Source organism: Clinocottus analis, unplaced genomic scaffold (genome assembly GCF_023055335.1).
Source record: "Clinocottus analis isolate CAN_PGR_092001 unplaced genomic scaffold, fCliAna1.0.p SCAF_51, whole genome shotgun sequence".
NCBI lineage: Eukaryota > Metazoa > Chordata > Actinopteri > Perciformes > Cottidae > Clinocottus > Clinocottus analis.
Genome location: NW_027176209.1, coordinates 105049 through 125987, shown reverse-complemented (window position 1 = coordinate 125987; position 20939 = coordinate 105049). Strand labels below are relative to the sequence as shown.

Here is a 20939-nt window from a genome sequence, read left to right as displayed (position 1 = left end):
CCTCTTCTACACTCACAGCATTTTAATTTAATTTCATAGTCAAAACACTGTTCCTGAATCCCTTGTTCTTTGTTGATGCATATGAAACCAACATCTTTATTGCAAGTCACAGTTTGACCCACAGTTGACAAGGGCATGTTTGGGTAAATAGCAGCTCTACACTGGACTTCTTCAGGATGAGAGCATACAAGATGACCAGCTGCAATTATCTTCTGGATGGATTCATCTTCCCCACCATCAGGACCTGGTGTGGGCTTGCTAATATTAATCCATTCTGACCAACTACATGTCATATTGTCTCCCTCAGGGCAAGGTGTAGGTATAGGTGGCTGAGTCGTAGTTGGTGTTTCAGTTGTGGTCGAAGTAGTGGTGGTTGGCGTAGTTGAAGGTGTTGTAGTTGAAACTGTTGTGGACGGAGTTGAAGTAGTTGAAATAGGTGGTCGAGTTGATGGGGTTGAACACGCACAGCATTTTAATTTAATTTCATAGTCAAAACACTGTTCCTCAGTCCCTTGTTCTTTGTTGATGCATATGAAACCAACATCTTTATTGCAAGTCACAGTTTGACCCAGAGTTGACAAGGGCAGGTTTGGGTAAACAGCAGCTCTACACTGGACTTCTTCAGGATGAGAGCATACAAGATGACCAGCTGCAATTATCTTCTGGATGGATTCATCTTCCCCACCATCAGGACCAGGTGTGGGCTTGCCAAGATTAATCCATTCTGACCAACTACAAGTCATATTCTGTCCCCCAGGGCAACGTGTAGTTGGTGTAGTTGGAACTGTTGTGGACGGAGGTGAAGTAGTAGTGGTGGCTGGCGTAGTTTTGGGTGACTGAGTTGAAGTGGTTGATCCAACAGTGCTAGTAGCTGATGTGGTAGAGGGTGTTTTAGTTTGTATGGTTGTTGAAGTAATCGTCGATTTTGGTGTTGTGCTGCACTGCATCGTCTCGCAACACTTTACCCTAATTTGATAATTGTAACATATTGGAGGGTGCTGTAAATTGTTTTTACACAGAAGTCCTTGGTTATTACATGTAACTGTTTGTCCCAAATCGTCTAGTGGTACCGTGGGAAAATGTTGAGCCCTGCATTCCACTGCCACTGGTTTCTTACAGATTTTAAATCCTTTCTGGATGACGTGTTTGATGGTTTCATTGTCCCCACCGTCAAAACCATGTTCAGGGTAGTCGGAACTTATCCACTGTGACCAGGTGCACACTGTTTCCTGACAAGGTATTCCTGTAACATTTTTAGTCGTATGTATCATTATGGGTGTTGTGGTTGAGATTGGAGGTGTTGTAGGAGGCTTTGTTGTGCATGCAGTATAGTCACAACACAGAACTCTGACTTGATAGTTGAAGCACAAGGCCAGCGGTCCAGACTGTTCTTCATTTCTGCACGTCAGCCCTTTAGCAAGATTACATTGCACCACTTGTCCCACATTTTCAATGGTTACGTTGGGGAATTTCTCAGCTCTGCATTGGATCTGGCTTGGCTTAGCACATATATTGTGCCCTGCTTCTCTTATCTTGTCGTAAGTTTCACTGTCTCCTCCTGGAGTTCCCAATGTAGGGAAGCTAGTATCAAACCATATTGACCATTCACAAGGACTACATGTGGGTGGACCCGTGGATGGCTCTATGGACACACATAATATAAATGTTAGTTATGTAGTAAAGCTTACAGTATACAGCTAAATATGTCTTCAGTCTCCAAAATGAATAATTTGCACATACCTGGTGTGGTTGTTGTAAAAACAAAGGTGGTTGTGCTGGGTGCAGTAGTGGTTGTGATGGGCATATGTGTTGTCGGTGTGGGTACTGGGCATGGATATGAACTCCTATCCAATGTACCATTCTTCCCACACACTGCTGTGATGCAGTTACCATGTCCATCTGTTGTGTTATAGACGGTAGTGCCAGGGGGATACTTGTTTCCATGATATGTGCAAGTGCAGGCTGTAAAAAAAGGTGTATTCTTAACATAATTAATTATTAACAAAAGTTGGTATTTTTACAACCCACAATCTTTTCCGATCTTTGCATACCTTGAGCATCGTAACGGCAATCGGGTACAGGCATCGAGGAGTTGCATTTACTTCAACAGAGAAAATATGAAATATATTTGTCAGTTTTGATTTGTTTCCATTTCATTCCCCCTGTCACAAAGTTATACAATCTTGTTTGGGATATGTGATGAATGCAATACCTACCATTTAAGACAGTTTTCAGTTGTCGGCACTACTTCACCATTATTATAGTGTTTCCCCTCTATTTCGCAGCCGCAGTATTCCCTCGAAACACATGTCATTTTATCCTCATCAAAGTATGGTTGTGCAGTGGGACATTTTGGATAGCAACCTAATTGAAAAACAAACATCTGTTCACTCATTGCAAGAAATGGGTTCGTCATTATTATTGCCAAACCACGGTCACCGCAGGTTTAATGTGTTTTTGTGTGTTCAGCTGGGATTGAATGAGTGATATTATTAAATTAAACATAACTTAAAATAACTAAAATAAAATAAAAAATTCCAGTTAATGTGTTGAATCTTGAATTGTATTTGATTGGAAGTGAAGTTATGGAAAGTTTATACTGTGGCATACCTTCCAGTGGAGGGATCTGTGTGGAGCAGCTGCCTGACGGGCTCCTGCAGGTTTTCATACAAGGAGATCCGCATGGCATGTAGTGCCATTCACATTCACCAGGGGGATTGTAGTAGTCACAGAAAAGAGCTGGAACAGATAATACTACTTAGTGAAGGTATATTCCAGACTGGACTATTCAGGACTGTTCCAGTTTTATGCAAAGCATTTCACAAAAACATAATCTTTTGTAGTTGTTTGTATGTCCTACACATTTCTATCATATTTCCATCCATTCTTCAAACCGCTTATCCTATTTAGGGTCACGGGGCTGCATGAACTGTGTGGTTAAATCATCATTGTGGTTACTCACGACACATCTTCGGGGTTCTCCATGCCACACAGACGCCGGCTTGATTACAGGACTCAGCATAAGCAGCCACAGCGGTGCAGAAACACTCGCAGTCTCCACCCGTGTCACAAGCGCACGAGTCAAACACACAGGCGTCAAGAAATGGAGTCGGATCCACCTGGAGGGAAGAGCACGAGGATACGCTAATGAATTAACACTCCCGAACCTTCCGACGCGTAATTTGCATTGGCGTGTCACATGACGCAGTGCAAAAAGAAAACTACTCGCAGAGCTACCAACTCTCACGCTTTTGCATGTTTTCACACACTCTCACGCCACACAACCAATTTGTCACGGCAAAAAAAAATTCTGCACCCATGTAGGTACTTCATGTCTACAGCAGTCAGTAAGTTAGGAGTACCCTGTACATGTGTTTACCTGCGTAGGTACTTCATGTCTACAGCAGTCAGTAAGTTAGGAGTACCCTGTACATGTGTTTACCTGCGTAGGTACTTCGTGTCTACAGCAGTCAGTAAGTTAGGAGTACCCTGTACATGTGTTTACCTGCGTAGGTACTTCGTGTCTACAGCAGTCAGTAAGTTAGGAGTACCCTGTACATGTGTTTACCTGCGTAGGTACTTCATGTCTACAGCAGTCAGTAAGTTAGGAGTACCCTGTACATGTGTTTACCTGCGTAGGTACTTCATGTCTACAGCAGTCAGTAAGTTAGGAGTACCCTGTACATGTGTTTACCTGCGTAGGTACTTCATGTCTACAGCAGTCAGTAAGTTAGGAGTACCCTGTACATGTGTTTACCTGCGTAGGTACTTCATGTCTACAGCAGTCAGTAAGTTAGGAGTACCCTGTACATGTGTTTACCTGCGTAGGTACTTCATGTCTACAGCAGTCAGTAAGTTAGGAGTACCCTGTACATGTGTTTACCTGCGTAGGTACTTCATGTCTACAGCAGTCAGTAAGTTAGGAGTACCCTGTACATGTGTTTACCTGCGTAGGTACTTCATGTCTACAGCAGTAGGTCATAGGTCGGCGCTCCCTCTGTCTGTTTCGGTCAATCATTTTTTAGAGAAGCTCGAGCGGCCATTTTGTGTGTTTTGTTACCAGAGGCAGATAGCCGGGCCTAGTTTTGTTTAATTGATTTGTTCGGCACGACCACAAACTGTCCCAATCTCTCCCACCTTTTGTTATTGTGTTAATAAATCTTGTTTAAAAAACGTTACTCATTATTTTTGCTTTTCTTCCCTTTAGTCTTTGCCCCCCCCCCCCCCCCCACCTGTCCCAATTGGTTGTTTGTCCGGGATCTTCCTGTGAAAGAAAGAAAAAAAGGTTCAACCTACGATGGCGTGGCAGGCTGAGAAGACGTCGCTCTGGATGACGCTGCACTGCTTCTGGGCCCAGGCCTGCCTGTACGGGTTGGCCGTGCAGGGGCTGGTGATGCTGTGAGCGTCGGGGCAGCTCGGCAAATTCTTCCAGCTGTTCCCGAACACCAGCGGGTTCACCACCACCGCGTGGCTTCTGGTGGTGAAGTCGTTATTTGCGTTGTCATCGTAGTTGCCGCACAGTCCACATACACGACCCTGATAGAGTAGAGCATGTCACGTTGGTGAATTTATACACGACCGTTCAAAAGTTTGGGGTCACTTAGAAATGTAGAAAACCCTTGAAACCCTTGTGCAGTGATGTCACACAGCTGAAACAGCTCTGCTGGTAAGAGAAGCTATACAACTGTTCTTCTTTTGAGCTGGTTGAGGATCTGGAGCTTCACATTTGTAGGTTCCATTATACTTTCAAAATGGCCAGAAGAAGAGAACTTTCATGTGAAACTCTCCAGCCTGTTCTTGTTCTTAGAGGTGAAGGATATTCCAGGACACAACTTGCCAAGAAACTGAACATTTGTCAGGGTGAACCCAAACTTTTGAATGGTTGTGTATATCAAAGCTTGTTTTTGTTGCTGTCTGAACAAATGAATTCTAGTCACATTAAAACCCAAAACCTCCTTCACACATCACACATTACCTTGTATTTTGGGCTGAGCTTGATGAACAAGCTGGTCTTCCTGTCCCACATGAAAATGAGTCCATTGTTGGCTTCAATCACCAGGTAGATGCCCACAGTGCTGTACTGGAATGGAACCGTTGCATCATTTCCACCTGAAAGCAGCTGATGGCTCCCCTCTGTCAGAATCAGCTCTGCATTCTGAAAACCGACAGAAATCGTCAGGACACTGAAAATGTAACGTCTTGACATCTCAGAAAACTCTTCAGCGAGTTTCCACATTATGTGCAGGAACGAGGGTCTCCTCTTCTTCTGCTGTGTTGCATCAACACGGTGCGCCTCACAAGTCTGCTTGTGTGTCTCTTTGTGTGGAAACACCAAGTTGGACCTCTTGCATGAGAGTCAATGCGTTCTCCACAAAGCAACACCAGAACCGCCACATCAGCGTACCGATGGAAGCTTATCTTGAGTGTCAGCAGTTTATTTCGAGATTGATATTGAGGGATTACCCCGAGGAAGATCTTGATGTTCTTGGAGCAGGTGGTTCCTGTTGTTCCACACGGAACATTCTCCGTGAGCACTCTGAAGGTTCCGTTGCTCTGAGCACTGCCACAGTAGTCCTGATGAAGACACACATGTACAAATCATCAATGTTAGCGGCTCGGCTTGACCGTTGACTCACTGGTTCTCCCCTCGCTCATCGGCCTGAGAGATGGGACGAAGGTATCCTGAAAGATGCAGTCACTGAAGGCTGGACTCAAAATACTCTCAGGAAGTTATCTTGCCCAAACAAAAGATTGAAAAGCAGTAGTAAGAGTAGTGAGAAAAGTTGATTGGCAGGAGGATAAACATTTAAAGTACATACAGATTGCCTAACAACCTCACCGCATTATATTCTATGACATTTTTACATTTGAAATCGTCATCTTGCACTTGGATTTAGCTTCCTCACACATACTTTTCGATCAAAAATTAGTGCAGAACAAGTTACCAGGATGCAGAAAATGAAGAGATAATCTCTTTGTCCCACCATGGAGGTCACAGGTAAAGACTTCTAATGTCTGACATGATTCACTTCATATTCCATGACTGTTACGAGACACATATCTACTGTACAGCAGCACCCAGCATGTCTTGGATACGATGGAGGACGTTTCTCTCAGAGGACTCTGTTCAACACTTATCGTGTGTTCATACCTGAGTGAGAACGTATTCACAACTGCCGTCAAAGGTGAAGCGCTTCTGATCAAAAGTCATGTAGTGTCCGGCCCCGTAGACGGCGCAGGTTCCATCACACTGGTTGGTCGTGCACTGCCACTTCATGCCTTTACAAGTGCTGGGAACAGACACGCGCGTTAGATAGCATCAATAAGACACGATGATGAAGACCAAACACCACCCAACTGCTGCAGGGAGGAGAGGGAAGCTAAGCTAATCCAGCTAGGACCTAAAACTCCACCACCCAGAATGCTCCTGGCTGTCTGGTGACTGAAGTAAGAGTTCAGGAGAACCCGGAGACGTGATGCCAGAGACTATCGACCTCCATCTCTACAGAGCCCTCATGTTGAGTGTTTAACGGGAAGATGTCGGCCATTTTATCTGACCATGATGTACCTGCTGCATGTCTTTAACAGAGTTGTGATGAACCTACCAGGTGTTGCAGTCCACCTTGGTGGTTTGTCCCGGCTGGAAAGAGACGCCGTTGTGAACACAGGGACAGGCCTCCGGCTTGATGCATCCTCCCTTCCCATCAGACACCGTCCCAGACGGACACATGCAGCCGGACACGCACGTCGTGGTCACCTGGAGGATACGTCACGGTTACAGTCCACAGCACGACGAAATAAAAACAGAGCAGGTTCCAGTGGGAGGGAGGTGGCCATGAAGGGAACGGACCTTACCAGACCGACAAGGAGACGACTGCACGTCCTCAACAAGGCTTGTATTGGTTTGAAGTAGTAATCTATAACATTATACCTGTATTCTACATCAACGTAAGCGTATGAACGGAATAGCTAATGCAGTGATGGTTTCTGGGTAATGTGCATGCATGTTGTCTCTATTCCATCATGTGACGAGACGCTGGAGCCCGTGGTAACTACCTCTCACCACTCATCCACTTGCACATGTTTCATTCAAACAATAACTAATAATCTGTGTTTGCAGACTCACGCAGGCCGTGTCCAGTATGTTGCAGCTCTTCTCACACTCCGTTCCCTTTGCAGCCGGACCGTTAGCCGAGCAGTTGAAGAACACCATGGGAGGAGCGCAGGCCACTGAGAAGACATTTTAACACGAGTCACCAACGTATCATCGCCATTCACCTCCTTGGTGCCACGTCCACGATGAAGCATTTTATAGCTTCATTAAAAACGACGATGGAACATATGAGATGCTGAATGTGTGTGTAGCCTTGGTTAGCGTTCAATCTGTCTCAGCTGGCCAGCCGTGTGAGACGACGTGCTGCTACCAGGACGTCATTTAACCCTTGCTCCTCGTCAGCTGTAATGCAACTTACATGGTTGTGCAAAAAACTCCCCGATGCAGCCCAGTTTGCCCTCCTTACAGGTGCTGGTGGAGGAATGTGAAACAGAAAACACATTAGCATTCATGCATACTCTATGTCCTTGCAGCTGACGATTTTATTTCATTTTAAGTCTCAGCATGCCCCATTCAGACAGTCTTTTGGCATAAAATACATATATTGTTTTTCATTTTTGACCCGAACAACACAGTTTCTTGACTGAAACTCCTTCCTAACAGGACAAGACTTTGTTTTATTGTGATTTTTGTTGCAGATTCTGATTCTTTAAGTCCTAATCTTTCCATAAAGGTGTCTTATTGACGCTCCAGGAGGCATTTTGGGGGAATCTGGCTCATATTATGCTGGATTTTCATGATTTTCATGATGAAAACATTAATGCAATAACTCATAAAGGTGTGCAAAACATCACGAGCGTACCACATGACCCCGTCCTTGTTGACGACCTGTCCGGCCGGCACCACGGCGCCGTCGTCGTAGCACGGACACTCATGAGGTCCGACGCACTTCCCGGCATCGTCCAGGAAGGTCCCGTCTGCGCAGACGCAGCCGTCCACCGGCGGGAAGGACAAGTGGCAGCTGGGGTCGTCGCTGCTGATGCAGCGGCAGGTGCGGCTGCTGGACGTGACGCTGTAGGAGTACACCATGCTGCCGGGGCACAAGTTGGCGTACTGCCCTGAGGAGGTCACGCCACAGAGTCAGGGAACAGCTGGAGACCTTTAACCTCACGGCTTCAAGAACATCTGAAGGGTTGATGTCCCCGAACTAAGTGTAATCCTGTGTTCTTGAGTTAAATGTTCTGTGAACATTTCGGGTGTGAACTGAAACTAGCTGTTTGTTTGCTTCCTCTCTCACCACAGATGCTGCTCCTCCAGCCGCTCAGCTGGACTCCTGCAGCTGCACAGGCGTGGGCGTAGGCGGACACCGCCGCACACATGCAGTCCTCGCTCTTCTCGCAGTTGCAGCTGTCGTACATGCAGTTCTGCGACAGGAGAACATCACAAGCGGTGCAGTGTGAGTCCACGCCGGCCAGGCAAGAAAATCACTTTTGTCAACAACATAAAAGACGTTTAATGCCGTCATTGTAGGAAGGAGAGGATGTGTGGAAGCTGCAGCCGCGAGCCTCTCTCACCTCTCTGTGAGCGTCGGGGCTGATCTCTGAGTGGCAGGAGGCGAACACGCCTTCAGGGTCACTCAGCATGGAGCACCAGTGCTGGGCGTATTTCTCTGTCGCAGACAAACAGCCCAACATCAGTCCATGCAAAGAACCCGCGGGGATAGCAAGGCAAGTTGCAGAGCACATTTCAACAACAAGAAATACAGTCAAAAAGCAAGAAAATAGAATAAAAGATGCAGACGTTGATGTTGTTGAATCTAGTTCCTTTAAAGCATCAGCAAACAGAGAAGTCTCTGCATCAGAGTGTTGAAGGTACCGTTGTCCACACTGAGACTGCAGGGGTTCTCAAAGTTGCTCTTCACGTCGGGGCAAGTGGCGTGGGTCTTCCAGCTGTTGGCGAACCCGGTCGCCGTGGCGTCTGGAACGCCACTGAGCTTCAGGAAGTCGTCGGCTTGGTTGCTGTTGAAGTTCCCGCAGAGACCTGCAGGAGGACGACGACACGGGAACGTCAAGCGGCGCAGAGGCAACGAGAGGGAAGTCTTTCACGGGAGAGAGGACGCACTGCCCGTGTTTACACTATCTACTCACTACTATCTGCTCACTACTATCTGCTCACTATCTACTCACTACTATCTACTCACTACTGTATATTCACTACTATCTACTCACTACTATCTACTAGCCACTATGTACTCACTACTATCTACTCACTACTATCTACTCACTACTTTCTACTCACTACTATCTACTCACAAACTGTATATTCACTACTATCTACTCACTACTTTCTACTCACTACTATCTACTCACTACTATCTGCTCACTATCTACTCACTACTATCTACTCACTATCTACTCACTATCTACTCACTACTATCTACTCACTATCTACTCACTACTATCTACTAGCCACTATGTACTCACTACTTTCTACTCACTAATATCTACTCACTATTGTATATTCACTACTATCTACTCACTACTATCTACTTACTATCTACTTACTACTATCTACTCACTACTATCTGCTCACTACCTACTCACTACTATCTACTCACCACTATCTACTCACCACTATCTACTTACCACTATCTACTCACCACTATCTACTCACCACTATCTACTCACTACTATCTACTCACCACTATCTACTTACCACTATCTACTCACCACTATCTACTCACCACTATCTACTCACCACTATCTATCTACTCACCACTATCTACTCACTACTATCTCCTCACTACTATCTCCTCACTACTATCTCCTCACTATCTACTCACTACTATCTACTGCAGGTCCCTGTTGTGCACCTACCACAGGTCTTGGCTTGGAATTCACTGTTCACGGTGACGTGGAGCTGCATGACCGGCTGGAGCTGCACCTCCAACAGAACTCCAACAGAGGTCTGCACCAGCAGGTAGAAGGAGGAGGCTTTGAAGGCCGAGATCCCCGCTGGTTAGGAGACAGGGTGAAAGGGTGAGGATGGGAGCTTGTTAGAAGAGAACTCTCTCATGTTCTGGATGCTTCCTGTCCAGGACAGAAGACAAGACGCTGACTTGGGACAGTGTTCATGTTTATTAATATGTATATTCCAATTCCTCCTCCTCAGTTCCAAAGTGTCACATTGCAGCGTAACACAGTGTATATGGTGGGTGAGTATAGCGCTGCCTACTGGCAGAGAAGAGTGTTTCATGACTAGACCAGACACTATATTGCAGACTCAGAGCACTCAGGTGTTCTAGACTCTCAAGGGCCTCAGGTGAGTGGAAGTCACTGCCATCACGACTGTGCTGGCAGTACCACATGCTCTCCAGTAGGGGGTGTTCGTACAGCAACCAGGTATCGGTCCTCATGGTTTCCCTCCCACAGCCTCTGACTGTTCATGGAGGCTGAGGTGCTGCTGCTGGATTGAAGCACACGGATGTGCAGGTGTTCTCATGCAGCGCCGCACACACTCACTGTGATGCTTCTGTTGGTCCTTCTCTCTGTGAACATCACTAGGCCTCAATAGATTTATCTGCAGGCTCCACCAGGACAGCTGCTGTTCTCTAACGCGAGCACAGTGACGCCCACCACAATGTGTGTGTGTGTGTGTGTGTGTATGTGCATGTGTGTGTGTGTGAGTGTGTGTGTGTGTGCGTGTGTGTGTGTGTGAGTGTGTGTGTGTGTGTGTGCGCGCGTGTATGTGTATGTGCGCGCGTGTGTGTATGTGTATGTGCGCGTGTGTGTGTATGTGTGTGTGAGTGTGTGTGTGTGTAGTGTTTCACCTCATAGAAGGAAATCAAACTAAAAGACAGAGGAGCGTCTCTTACCAGCAGAGAACGGCAGCTGAGCGTAGATTCCATTCACAAAAACTTTTCCATTGGAGCTGATGGTGATCACCTTTAAGTGACAGAGAGCAGAGTTAGTGTTGTTCACAGTGTGTGTGTGTGTGTGTGTGTGTGTGTGTGTGTGTGTGTGTGTCATACTCACATGAGCGCCTCCAGACAGACCCAAGGTGACAGACTTCAGGCAGGTTTCAGTGTCAGTCAGTCCACACTGCACCAGCTGTCCCTGCACCACAAACTGGGATCCACTGCAGTCCTGGACACACAACACAACACTGTCAACACACTAAACCCAACAACACACACGCTGAACCCAACAACACACCTGCAGACACAGCAGAGCGACAGGTTTAGAATACCGGAAGAAGTGACAGTTGATGTACCAGTCCAGTTTTTTTTGTGCGCGTGTGTGTGTGTGTGTGTGTGTGTGTGTGTGTGTGTGTGTGGTTACCTTAGCCAGGACGTAGGAGCAGTCCCCATGGAAGGTGTAGTCTTTCCCATCGAAGGTGTTGATGTGAGCGCCGCCTTCCACAGAGCACATTCCTGGACAGTTCTCCTGCGTACACACCCACTGTCCACGCTGACACACACTGTGAGCACACACACACACACACACACACACAGGTTCATTGCTGCTGTATCTGTGCACACATTGACATCACAGTGTAGTTTATTTATTAAACTGCTCAAATTTAAAAAATAAAATCATTGAGGATCTTCTCAGTGTTTGGTGTATTTGTTCATGTCTATGCAGATGACTCTGTTGTATTCATATCTGATCATGATACACCTCACAGTCAACGCATTGAGCAGATGTTTCATCTCATGCTGAACATGCTGATTGATTCTAGATATAATCAATAAGCTCAGTTATTCCTTTCACTGATGGGTCATGTTAGTTTAGTTTTTTATATCTGAAAACAAGTAAATTAATTAAAACAAACTTAAAGAAACTATTCTGGAAAACTAACATGTGATGTTCCTCTAACAGACACACAGTGACAGACACACACAGTGACACAGTGACAGACACACACAGTGACACAGCAACAGACACACAAAGTAATGGACTCACACAGTGACAGACACACACAGCGTACCAGTGTTTGCAGTGACAGACTCACGTGGTGACAGACACACACAGCGTACCAGTGTTTGCAGTGACTGACTCACACAGTGACAGACACACACAGCGTACCAGTGTTTGCAGTGACTGACTCACACAGTGACAGACACACACAGCGTACCAGTGTTTGCAGTGACTGACTCACACAGTGACAGACACACACAGCGTACCAGTGTTTGCAGTGACTGACTCACACAGTGACAGACACACACAGCGTACCAGTGTTTGCAGTGACAGACTCACACAGTGACAGACACACACAGCGTACCAGTGTTTGCAGTGACTGACTCACACAGTGACAGACACACACAGCGTACCAGTGTTTGCAGTGACTGACTCACACAGTGACAGACACACACAGCGTACCAGTGTTTGCAGTGACTGACTCACACAGTGACAGATACACACAGCGTACCAGTGTTTGCAGTGACAGACTCACACAGTGACAGACACACACAGCGTACCAGTGTTTGCAGTGACTGACTCACACAGTGACAGACACACACAGCGTACCAGTGTTTGCAGTGACTGACTCACACAGTGACAGACACACACAGCGTACCAGTGTTTGCAGTGACTGACTCACACAGTGACAGACACACACAGCGTACCAGTGTTTGCAGTGACTGACTCACACAGTGACAGACACACACAGCGTACCAGTGTTTGCAGTGACTGACTCACACAGTGACAGACACACACAGCGTACCAGTGTTTGCAGTGACTGACTCACACAGTGACAGACACACACAGCGTACCAGTGTTTGCAGTGACTGGAGTACGACTCTCCGGGGCTGAAGGTCTTGTTGTTGTAGCTGCAGGAGCAGGTCGTCATGGGAACGCAGCCCCGCCCCTTCAGATCATCCAGAACCAAACCTGAGGACCAACAACACGGAGTCACACACAGGCGGGGGAGGGTGTGTGTATGTGTGTGTCTGTGCGTGTGTACCTGGCGGGCAGAAGCATCCGTCGATGCAGTGGCTGTCGCAGGTGAGGCTGGCCTCCGGGTTGGAGCAGGTGTCGGCACACGAGCTGCCGCACTCCCTGTACTCCATGCTGCTGGGACAGGACTTCCCTGTGGAGACATAGAGGCTCTTCACCCGTCTGACTCCTTTCAGCATACGACCACGCACACGATTCTGATTCGGCATTTCTTGGTTTTCTCTAATCCTAATGTCATTTTATGTGTTTTCTGTGCGGCCCGGCCGTCCCGCCGGCGGGACGTCCCGTCAGTGTCTAAAGAGTCTACTCACAGCAGAGCTCCTTAGTTCTCCAGTTTTGGGGTTTTCCACCGGCGTGGCTGCACTGCCTGGAGAACTCTGACACGGTGTTGCACAGGCAGGACGGGTCGGCGTGGTCGGCCGCGGCGCCGCCGCAGTGGCAGAGATCGGCCACGCAGGCGGAGGTGAAAGCAGCCACGTCCAGCAGACTGTGACAGCTGCTGAAGGCCGGCCCGGTGAGGATCTGCTCACACAGAGGCCTCTGCAGACGGGGAGAGGTGCTGTCAGAGGCAGGAACCTGACGCCATGACATGTAGCTGAGGCTTTCACCCAGAGAGACGCACAATCCGTGACAACAAACTCACAACAAGAGTCAGGAAGGTACAACTTCCTTAATGAAGTCAAACTACAAAGTGCGATCAGTAAGAGACATTTAAGAGCTTCTAAAGTGTAGTTGTTAAGATGTGTTTTCAGTTTGTGTAGAAGATGTAGAGACTTCCTGATAATGAGGAGCTCGTTCCAGCATCGAGGAGCCAGGAAGCAAACAGTCCAGACTTCTGACGGATTTGAACATTTCAGCATCAATTCCTTAAAAATTGTAACAAAGTCCTCACATCCAACCAATTACTGAAAGTTAACGAATGACCAGGTGACGGCTGCTGACACACACACACACACGTTGTTGTCGCGCTTCGTACACTTACAACTATCTGCAATACCACTTTGAGACTCTAGTGGTGCTAGAGAGACTTTTTCCGTTGATTCAGTCTTTACTGACACTAAAACCATGAGGGCCAACCTCTAGGAAACCAGAGACAACAACGTAGTGTTGTGTAGAGCATTGTGTAGAGCATTGTGTACACACAGTGCGTTGTGTAGAGCATTCTGTAGAGCATTGTGTAGAACATTGTGTACACAGTGCGTTGTGTAGAGCATTGTGTAGAACATTGTGTACACACAGTGCGTTGTGTAGAGCATTGTGTAAAACATTGTGTACACACAGTGCGTTGTGTAGAGCATTGTGTAGAACATTCCCCGTAACACGCTCACCATGGCGTTGCAGCTTTGAGTCGACTCCAGCGTGTAGTCAGAGCAGCTTTCAGTTGGACCATCCATCTTCCAGAAGTTAGCAAAATCCGCTGGGGTGATTTTCACACCTGTTGGAATATAATATATAAAATAAGCATCTTTGTGGGCCACACTGACTTCCTCGTTAAAGGGGGTCAAAGCGTACCGTGACTGTAGAATTCATTGAAGAGCTGAACCCCATTGAAGTCTCCACAGAGACCACATGTTTGGTTCTTGTACTTCAGGTCGAGCTCCACCTGTGAGGACAGAAAGCCTCACCTTGAGCAGCAGCTAGCGTCTGCGGCGCAGCGTTAGCATTCAACAAGCGTAATGATCTCTATCTCCAGGCCACTGTAACACTCTTGTTAGACTACAAAGCATGAGGACGTGTTAGTGTCTATCAGTATTACTCTGTAATACTTTCTTTTAAAGCTTTGGCAGTACTCTTAAGGTCTTAACAGGTTTTTCTACAACAGCCGACATCCTACCAGAAAAGAGTCCTCCTCATTCCAGATAGCAACTAATCCCAGCTTTGCTTTGATTTTGATGTAGGTGGGAGTTTTCTCGATGAGCACTCCTCCTTGACTGAATGGCAGGACGACTCTGCAAAGAGGAAGATAGAGGTCACATTGTTTGGGCCGTTAGTTGGACCCTCGCTCCTGAGGTGGATTATCAATGGTATCTACCATATGATACCTATATATATATATATATATATATATATATATATATATATATATATATATATATATATATATATGTGATAGCAATAACCAAACGGTGGCTGATGTCTTCATTCATGTTCTGATCGTGCCGATCCTCAAGTTCAAGTTGCATTAAGCATCAAAAACGCATTCGATTTGTATGTTAACTCATCATTTCATCACTGAGATTCAGTGTTTTTATGAGATATTAGTAAACATGGCCCATATCTCCAGCATGAAGCATTATTCAAGCAGAGTGAAAAAGGTTTTTCAAGAGTAAACTTACGATTTGCCGTCGACGACCACAGAGCCCGCTGAGAGCTCCACCACCGAACCCTCCAGCTTCATCACGATGCTTTGGATGGTGTCATGGCCGCCGGTGTCCTGCCTCCGCAGCTGGATGTTGAAGTCCTTGTAGCCGCTGCGGCACGAAGACGTCAGGATGTAGTTGCAAGTGGAGTGCATCTGGAAAACGTCTCCGTCGAAGGTCTTGAAGTGGAAGTTGCCCCACGTACTGCAAACCTGGCCGTTGTGGACGGGACTCACGCCTAAAGGACGGGACACCAGAAGCGTGGGAAGGACGGCCTTCACTCAGGCCTTCACTGACACCAATGAACTCCTGCACATCGCTTACAGGAAGACACCGTTTACTGTCACGAACCAACAAGCTCACCTGTGATTCGTTCAGGATTCTGGGACATGGACGGGAACACGTTGACAGCAGACTTTGCTTCTGTTGAAAGTAATAAGAGTTATTTGTTAAGTCATCAATAATCAAATCTCATGAAAACAAAAGAAATAAGTCTGTGGCACATGGAAGAACATTTGCTCGGCTGCTGAATAGAAGGTAGGAAACGTACCGCCGTGCCAAGCAGCTACGACAGCAGACACCGTCAGCCATAGCGGCCAACCGTTAGCCATAGCCATTTTCCTTCTCCACAGGATCTCTGAGGAAGATGGAAGTGAGGCCCAGCTCTTTATAGCAGGGGGCAAGGTCTTAATGTGGCAGGTGAGGGAGTGGCAACTTCACTGCTTGACACGGTGATTCATGCCGGAGTTGCGTGTGTCATGTATTGCCATTATCCTTGTTTCACTACGCATGAAAAAACCTGATGTATACATATGAAGGGCGAGGCGACACAGCATGCAAACAGATGTCCAGCTCACATCTGTGATGGAAACACAGCAGCACCTCAAGGCCACACGGCCTGCACCCCAATCCATGCCAACAACACGGGGTTTCCACTTGGTCCACATCGGCGTGTTCTCCTGCGTCCGTCTTCAACATAGAGATTCATGTTCAACGCCACCTTTGAACAGACTGTGACGACCTGTGCTGCCCGCGGCTCAGGGGTCACACCTTGACCTCAAAACCATACAGTTGGCCAGTCTTTGCATGTTGAAGAGTCTTTTAGCAAGACCGTCGCTCCCTGTGTTTCTCAGCATCACTCACTCTGACGCTCAGGACGAGTTACACGCAGACATCGCAGCTCATGTCTGTCATGGAAACGACCTTCACTGGTTTCACACGTCAAGAGGACAACTGGACCAGTTCCCCCAACTAGCGACGGACCACATCTGAGGTCTCAACGACTCTCCATGAAGCAAGAACAGCATTGAGACACAGCACGGAAAGGAAGAGATGTTTAGGAATGTGGTTTTAAAAACATCAGCCATGTGAGAGGAACCTTGATCATTGGGATTAACCAACAGCTTGAAACCCAACATGTGTTTCTACCTGTAACATCGAGCAGTGAGAAGGAAACCAGTCTTGTGTGTACAGGCTGAGAGCTTCAGGACACAGCTTTGGCATTATTCAAGCTTCTAACAGGAAACACTTTTACCAAACCTGTGGGAATAACAGACTCCATTATGACCCATTATGAAACTCATGGCTTTAGATACATAAAGGTATTAAACTTCTCTCAGTGTTTTATTGGCTTTGCTTTATCATATGTTTGACTCAAGCGACAAAAGATTAAACCCATTGAAGGTGTGTTCTGACGACAGAGTGATTAACAGCTCGTGTCTTTTGTTTTCTTATCACCATCAGTCACTGTGAACAATAGAAAGTTACTCAGCATGGATGGAAAGTTCTGGACTTCATTATAGATCCATTAGTACTGTTTCAGCGTCCACCCAGAAGAGATTGTGACGCAGCGTGGGAGGCTGCGCTGCACTGCATCATGGGTGTAGCCGGGCGTGTACAAAGCAACTCAAACCAGCAATTGTTTCAGTCGTGTTGTTTGAATCCTGTTGTTCCACGAGACGCTGTGCAAAACGAAAACATTCACTCCTAAGATTAGATTAGAGCCAATTACATTGAAGTTTCTTGTCATTGCTCAACAGGTACTGAGACAATAACATATACACGTATATAAATATGTGTATATGTGTACTGACCAGCCCATCTTCTCGTACCGGGTTGAACCTCCTTTTGCCTTCAGAACTGCGTTAATTATTCGTAGCGTAGATACAACAAAGTGAATCAGAGATTTTGGTCCATATCGACATTATTGCATCAATATCCCCGCAATGTTTTACCTTCAAGTTCCATCTCACTGAAAACCTTCAACTTTTTAACCTTTAACCCGTTAAACTCTGGAACAGTGTTGTCTCCAGACCTCTTTTCCCTGTTTGAGTCGTCGTTGAGTCCGTCCACACAGCTGTCGCTCACTGGATATTTACCGTTCTCTGTAAACCCTCGAGGTGGTTGTGCGTGAAGATCTCAGCAGATAAGCAGTTTTTAAAATACTTAGACATAGAATACTTTGTCTGGCACCTACAACCACCTTCAAAGTCACTGAAATCCCTGTTCTTCCTCGTTCTGATGCTCAGTTTAACTTCAGTGAGTCCTCTTCACCACGTGGAGATGCATTGAGCTGTCTGTGAGACAATCTGTGAGACAGTCTGTGAGACAGTCTGTGAGACACAGTCTGTAAGACAGTCTGTGAGACACAGTCTGTGAGACACAGTCTGTAAGACAGTCTGTAAGACAGTCTGCAAGACAGTCTGTGAGACAGTCTGTGAGACATAGTATGTAAGACAGTCTGTGAAATAGTCTGTAAGACAGTCTGTGAGACACAGTGTGTAAGACAGTCTGTGAGACACAGTGTGTAAGACAGTCTGTGAGACAGTCTGTGAGACACAGTATGTAAAACAGTCTGTGAGACAGTCTGTAAGACAGTCTGTGAGACACAGTGTGTAGGACAGTCTGTAAGACAGATTTAATTCTGAAACTTTGCGACTATCCAAATGTTTTCTAACTCATTGTCCAACCACGTTTAATTCTCAAAGATTCACATAGAGAAATCCTAATTAATAAATCATCAATGCAAAGCCATGACTGGGTTCCTTTGATTTAAAACATTGTTGGCTTCCAGTGGAGTTCATGAAAGAAACGGATGAAATGTACCTTTGGGTCGGGTCACCTGACCTTTGGGTCGGGTCACCTGACCTTTGGGTCATGTGACCATGATGCGTGCGGCTGGCAGCGGGTCAGAAAGGGAGTCGGCCTCTCTCTCTCTCTTCCGTGTGAGTAACAGTCTCAATGACTTGAACACAGTCATTAATCACAGCGGACCTGTTCCCTCCATTGTTCCTGCTCTCAGGTGTGTGTTAGCGACACAAAGCAGCTTGTTAACATTGGCGGAGTGACAGCAGCAGCAATCTGGAGCAGCAGCAGCAGCTGCTGATGCTGACGTGCTGACAGAACGGTCGCCACTTGACAACTGACAGAAAACTACACTAATAATACATTTTATTTGTATAGCGCTTCAATAAAGGTACTCAAATGCACTTTACACAGTAAAGACACAAACAATGAAAGCGATAAGGAGATGAAGAAGAAGACGAAGAAGAGAGACGACATAACAGTGAGAAACAAAACAACAGGATGAGAGAGGAGGTGAAGATGTTTCATAACGTCTGTTTCTGAGCTGTGAGATCTGAATCTGCTTTAAAGCTTCATACAGTCGGGTGAGTTGGTGGCAACAGTGTGTTCCAGCGTTATAGACGGAAAAGGGAGATTTAACCAAAGTCACCGACGACCTTTCGCCTGAGGTCACTCGCTCCACTTTATGTGCTGAATGAGGAAATGAGGACAGAGGGCTCAGCTTTACCGAGGCTTCACTCACTGAAGAGAGTTGAAATATTTCAAAAGTGAAAAAACAAAAAAACGAAAAAGTGAAAAAACGAAAAAACGAAAAAGTGAAGAAGTGAAAAAGTTAAAAAAGTTAAAAGTTAAAAAGTTTTTTAAAAAAAGTTAAAAAGTTTTTTAAAAAAAGTTAAAAATTGAAAAAAGAAAATAAAGTAAAAATGAAAAAAATATAAAAAAAGTGATAAAGTGATAAAGCAAAAAAGTAAAAAAAAACAAGTGAAGAGAAAGAAAAAAAGCACGACCATTCCACCGTGCCCTGACTTCACGTGTAATCTACTGACGTGAATAAAAAGTAGAAAATGTAAATCTCTTTCAAGTGAACCAGATTACTCCATCTGACAAAAACTAATAACATGTGCAAACACTTTGTTTTAACAATGCAAATAAAGTTATACATGTGCAAAACATAAATCATATTTGGCAAAAAGATGAACAAGGAAGCCGGTTGGATCCCTGTTTTCTCCCCATAGTTTCATGTTGAAGTGTCCTTGAGCAAGGCACTGAAGCCCCAGAGCTTCACCGCAGCACAAAACTCCATCATTACTGATGATGATGACATGCAGAGAATAAACCCTCACTGAGGATTAATAAAGGATTTATTTTTTTAAGAATCTGCATCTCCCCCCAATGCCCCACCTGTAATACCTCCACGCCCCACTAGAGGGCCACGCCCCACAGTTTGAGAACCACTGATATAACACATTGTTGATCATTAAATAGCACATAGTATAATCATTAAATAACATAATATAATCATTAAGTAGAACATTGTATAATCACTGTATAACACATTGTTGATCACATCAACCTCTCATGAAGCGGAGGCCTTGAGATCGGTCCTTTGAGGTCGGCTGCTGTCGCTCGTAGAGCAGCGAGTCTCACAAGAGCTTCTGTCTGTTTCTGCAACTTGTGGGTTTGACTTGTGGGAAAAGTCCCCAGAGCCCAGCAGAGATCCTGAGGGCGCGTCAGGAACACCAGGCGTGGACCAAAGAGCAGGAGAACATCATGTTTAAAGAAGACCGCTGTAACCTCGGGGTCAAACGAGTGTTCACTGGTCCTGATGGAGCTGACGCAGGAACCCTGCCGCTGAACGTCTGGAGCTAAATATTACAGTTATGACAATGCACCCTCATATTCCATGAGATGATCAATAATCAGCAGCTTTCAGATGAATTGGTGGAGTATAAGTCACATTTAGTGGGACTGGGAAGTAGAAGGACTCTCGGCTCTTTGTCACAGTACGAGCAGCGGCTTCATCCAGACATGACGTGCAGCGCTCATCGCTCACACACCGCTTTACTTCATGTACAACTGTGTTTGGTGTTGATTTTAACTGCAGCTTCAAGACCAAACCTTCTGCTTCTGGCATCCAGAAGCAGAAGGTTTGGGTCTGTTGGCATGCGAGAGAGATAAGCCGTGTGTAGCAGCAGGAGTGTAATCTGAGTATCCGGTTGCACTGATAGCTCTGGGCGATGCTGAGCTGCTGTTTGTGTAGCAGGAGTGGTGCCGAACCAGCAGAGGAAACCAGCACAGGAGCTCTGAGCAGAGGGACAGCAGCAGAGTGTGAGTCAGCATGTTCTACCTGCTGGTGATGAAGGCATGACTCGTGGTAACATGCTCATGTTGCACTTTCATTCTGAATATGACAATATTCACAATTACATTTGGCTCATGGTAATATTATATACTTTTTGGATACTCTGAATTAGGTCTTTTTTG

The 20939-nt window shown here is 46.1% G+C and overlaps 1 protein-coding gene across 1 annotated transcript; it reads right to left on the bottom strand.

Annotated features, from left to right (window-relative positions):
• Positions 1-348: 348 nt before the first annotated feature.
• LOC137803247 (mucin-5B-like) lies at positions 349-15988 on the bottom strand. Its single transcript, XM_068601534.1, has 28 exons — positions 15922-15988; positions 15735-15794; positions 15348-15609; positions 14846-14960; positions 14524-14614; positions 14340-14446; positions 13323-13551; positions 13019-13144; positions 12828-12945; positions 11395-11533; positions 11089-11199; positions 10929-10998; positions 9931-10068; positions 8930-9094; positions 8629-8723; positions 8352-8478; positions 7917-8172; positions 7473-7525; positions 7127-7230; positions 6606-6757; positions 6152-6290; positions 5464-5574; positions 4976-5155; positions 4297-4536; positions 2963-3119; positions 2611-2739; positions 2217-2364; positions 349-403 (listed from the first exon to the last, which is right to left on the bottom strand). Exons 1-28 carry the CDS (start codon positions 15986-15988, stop codon positions 349-351), a joined length of 3744 nt encoding a protein of 1247 aa, XP_068457635.1.
• Between the last annotated feature and the right edge of the window lie 4951 nt (positions 15989-20939).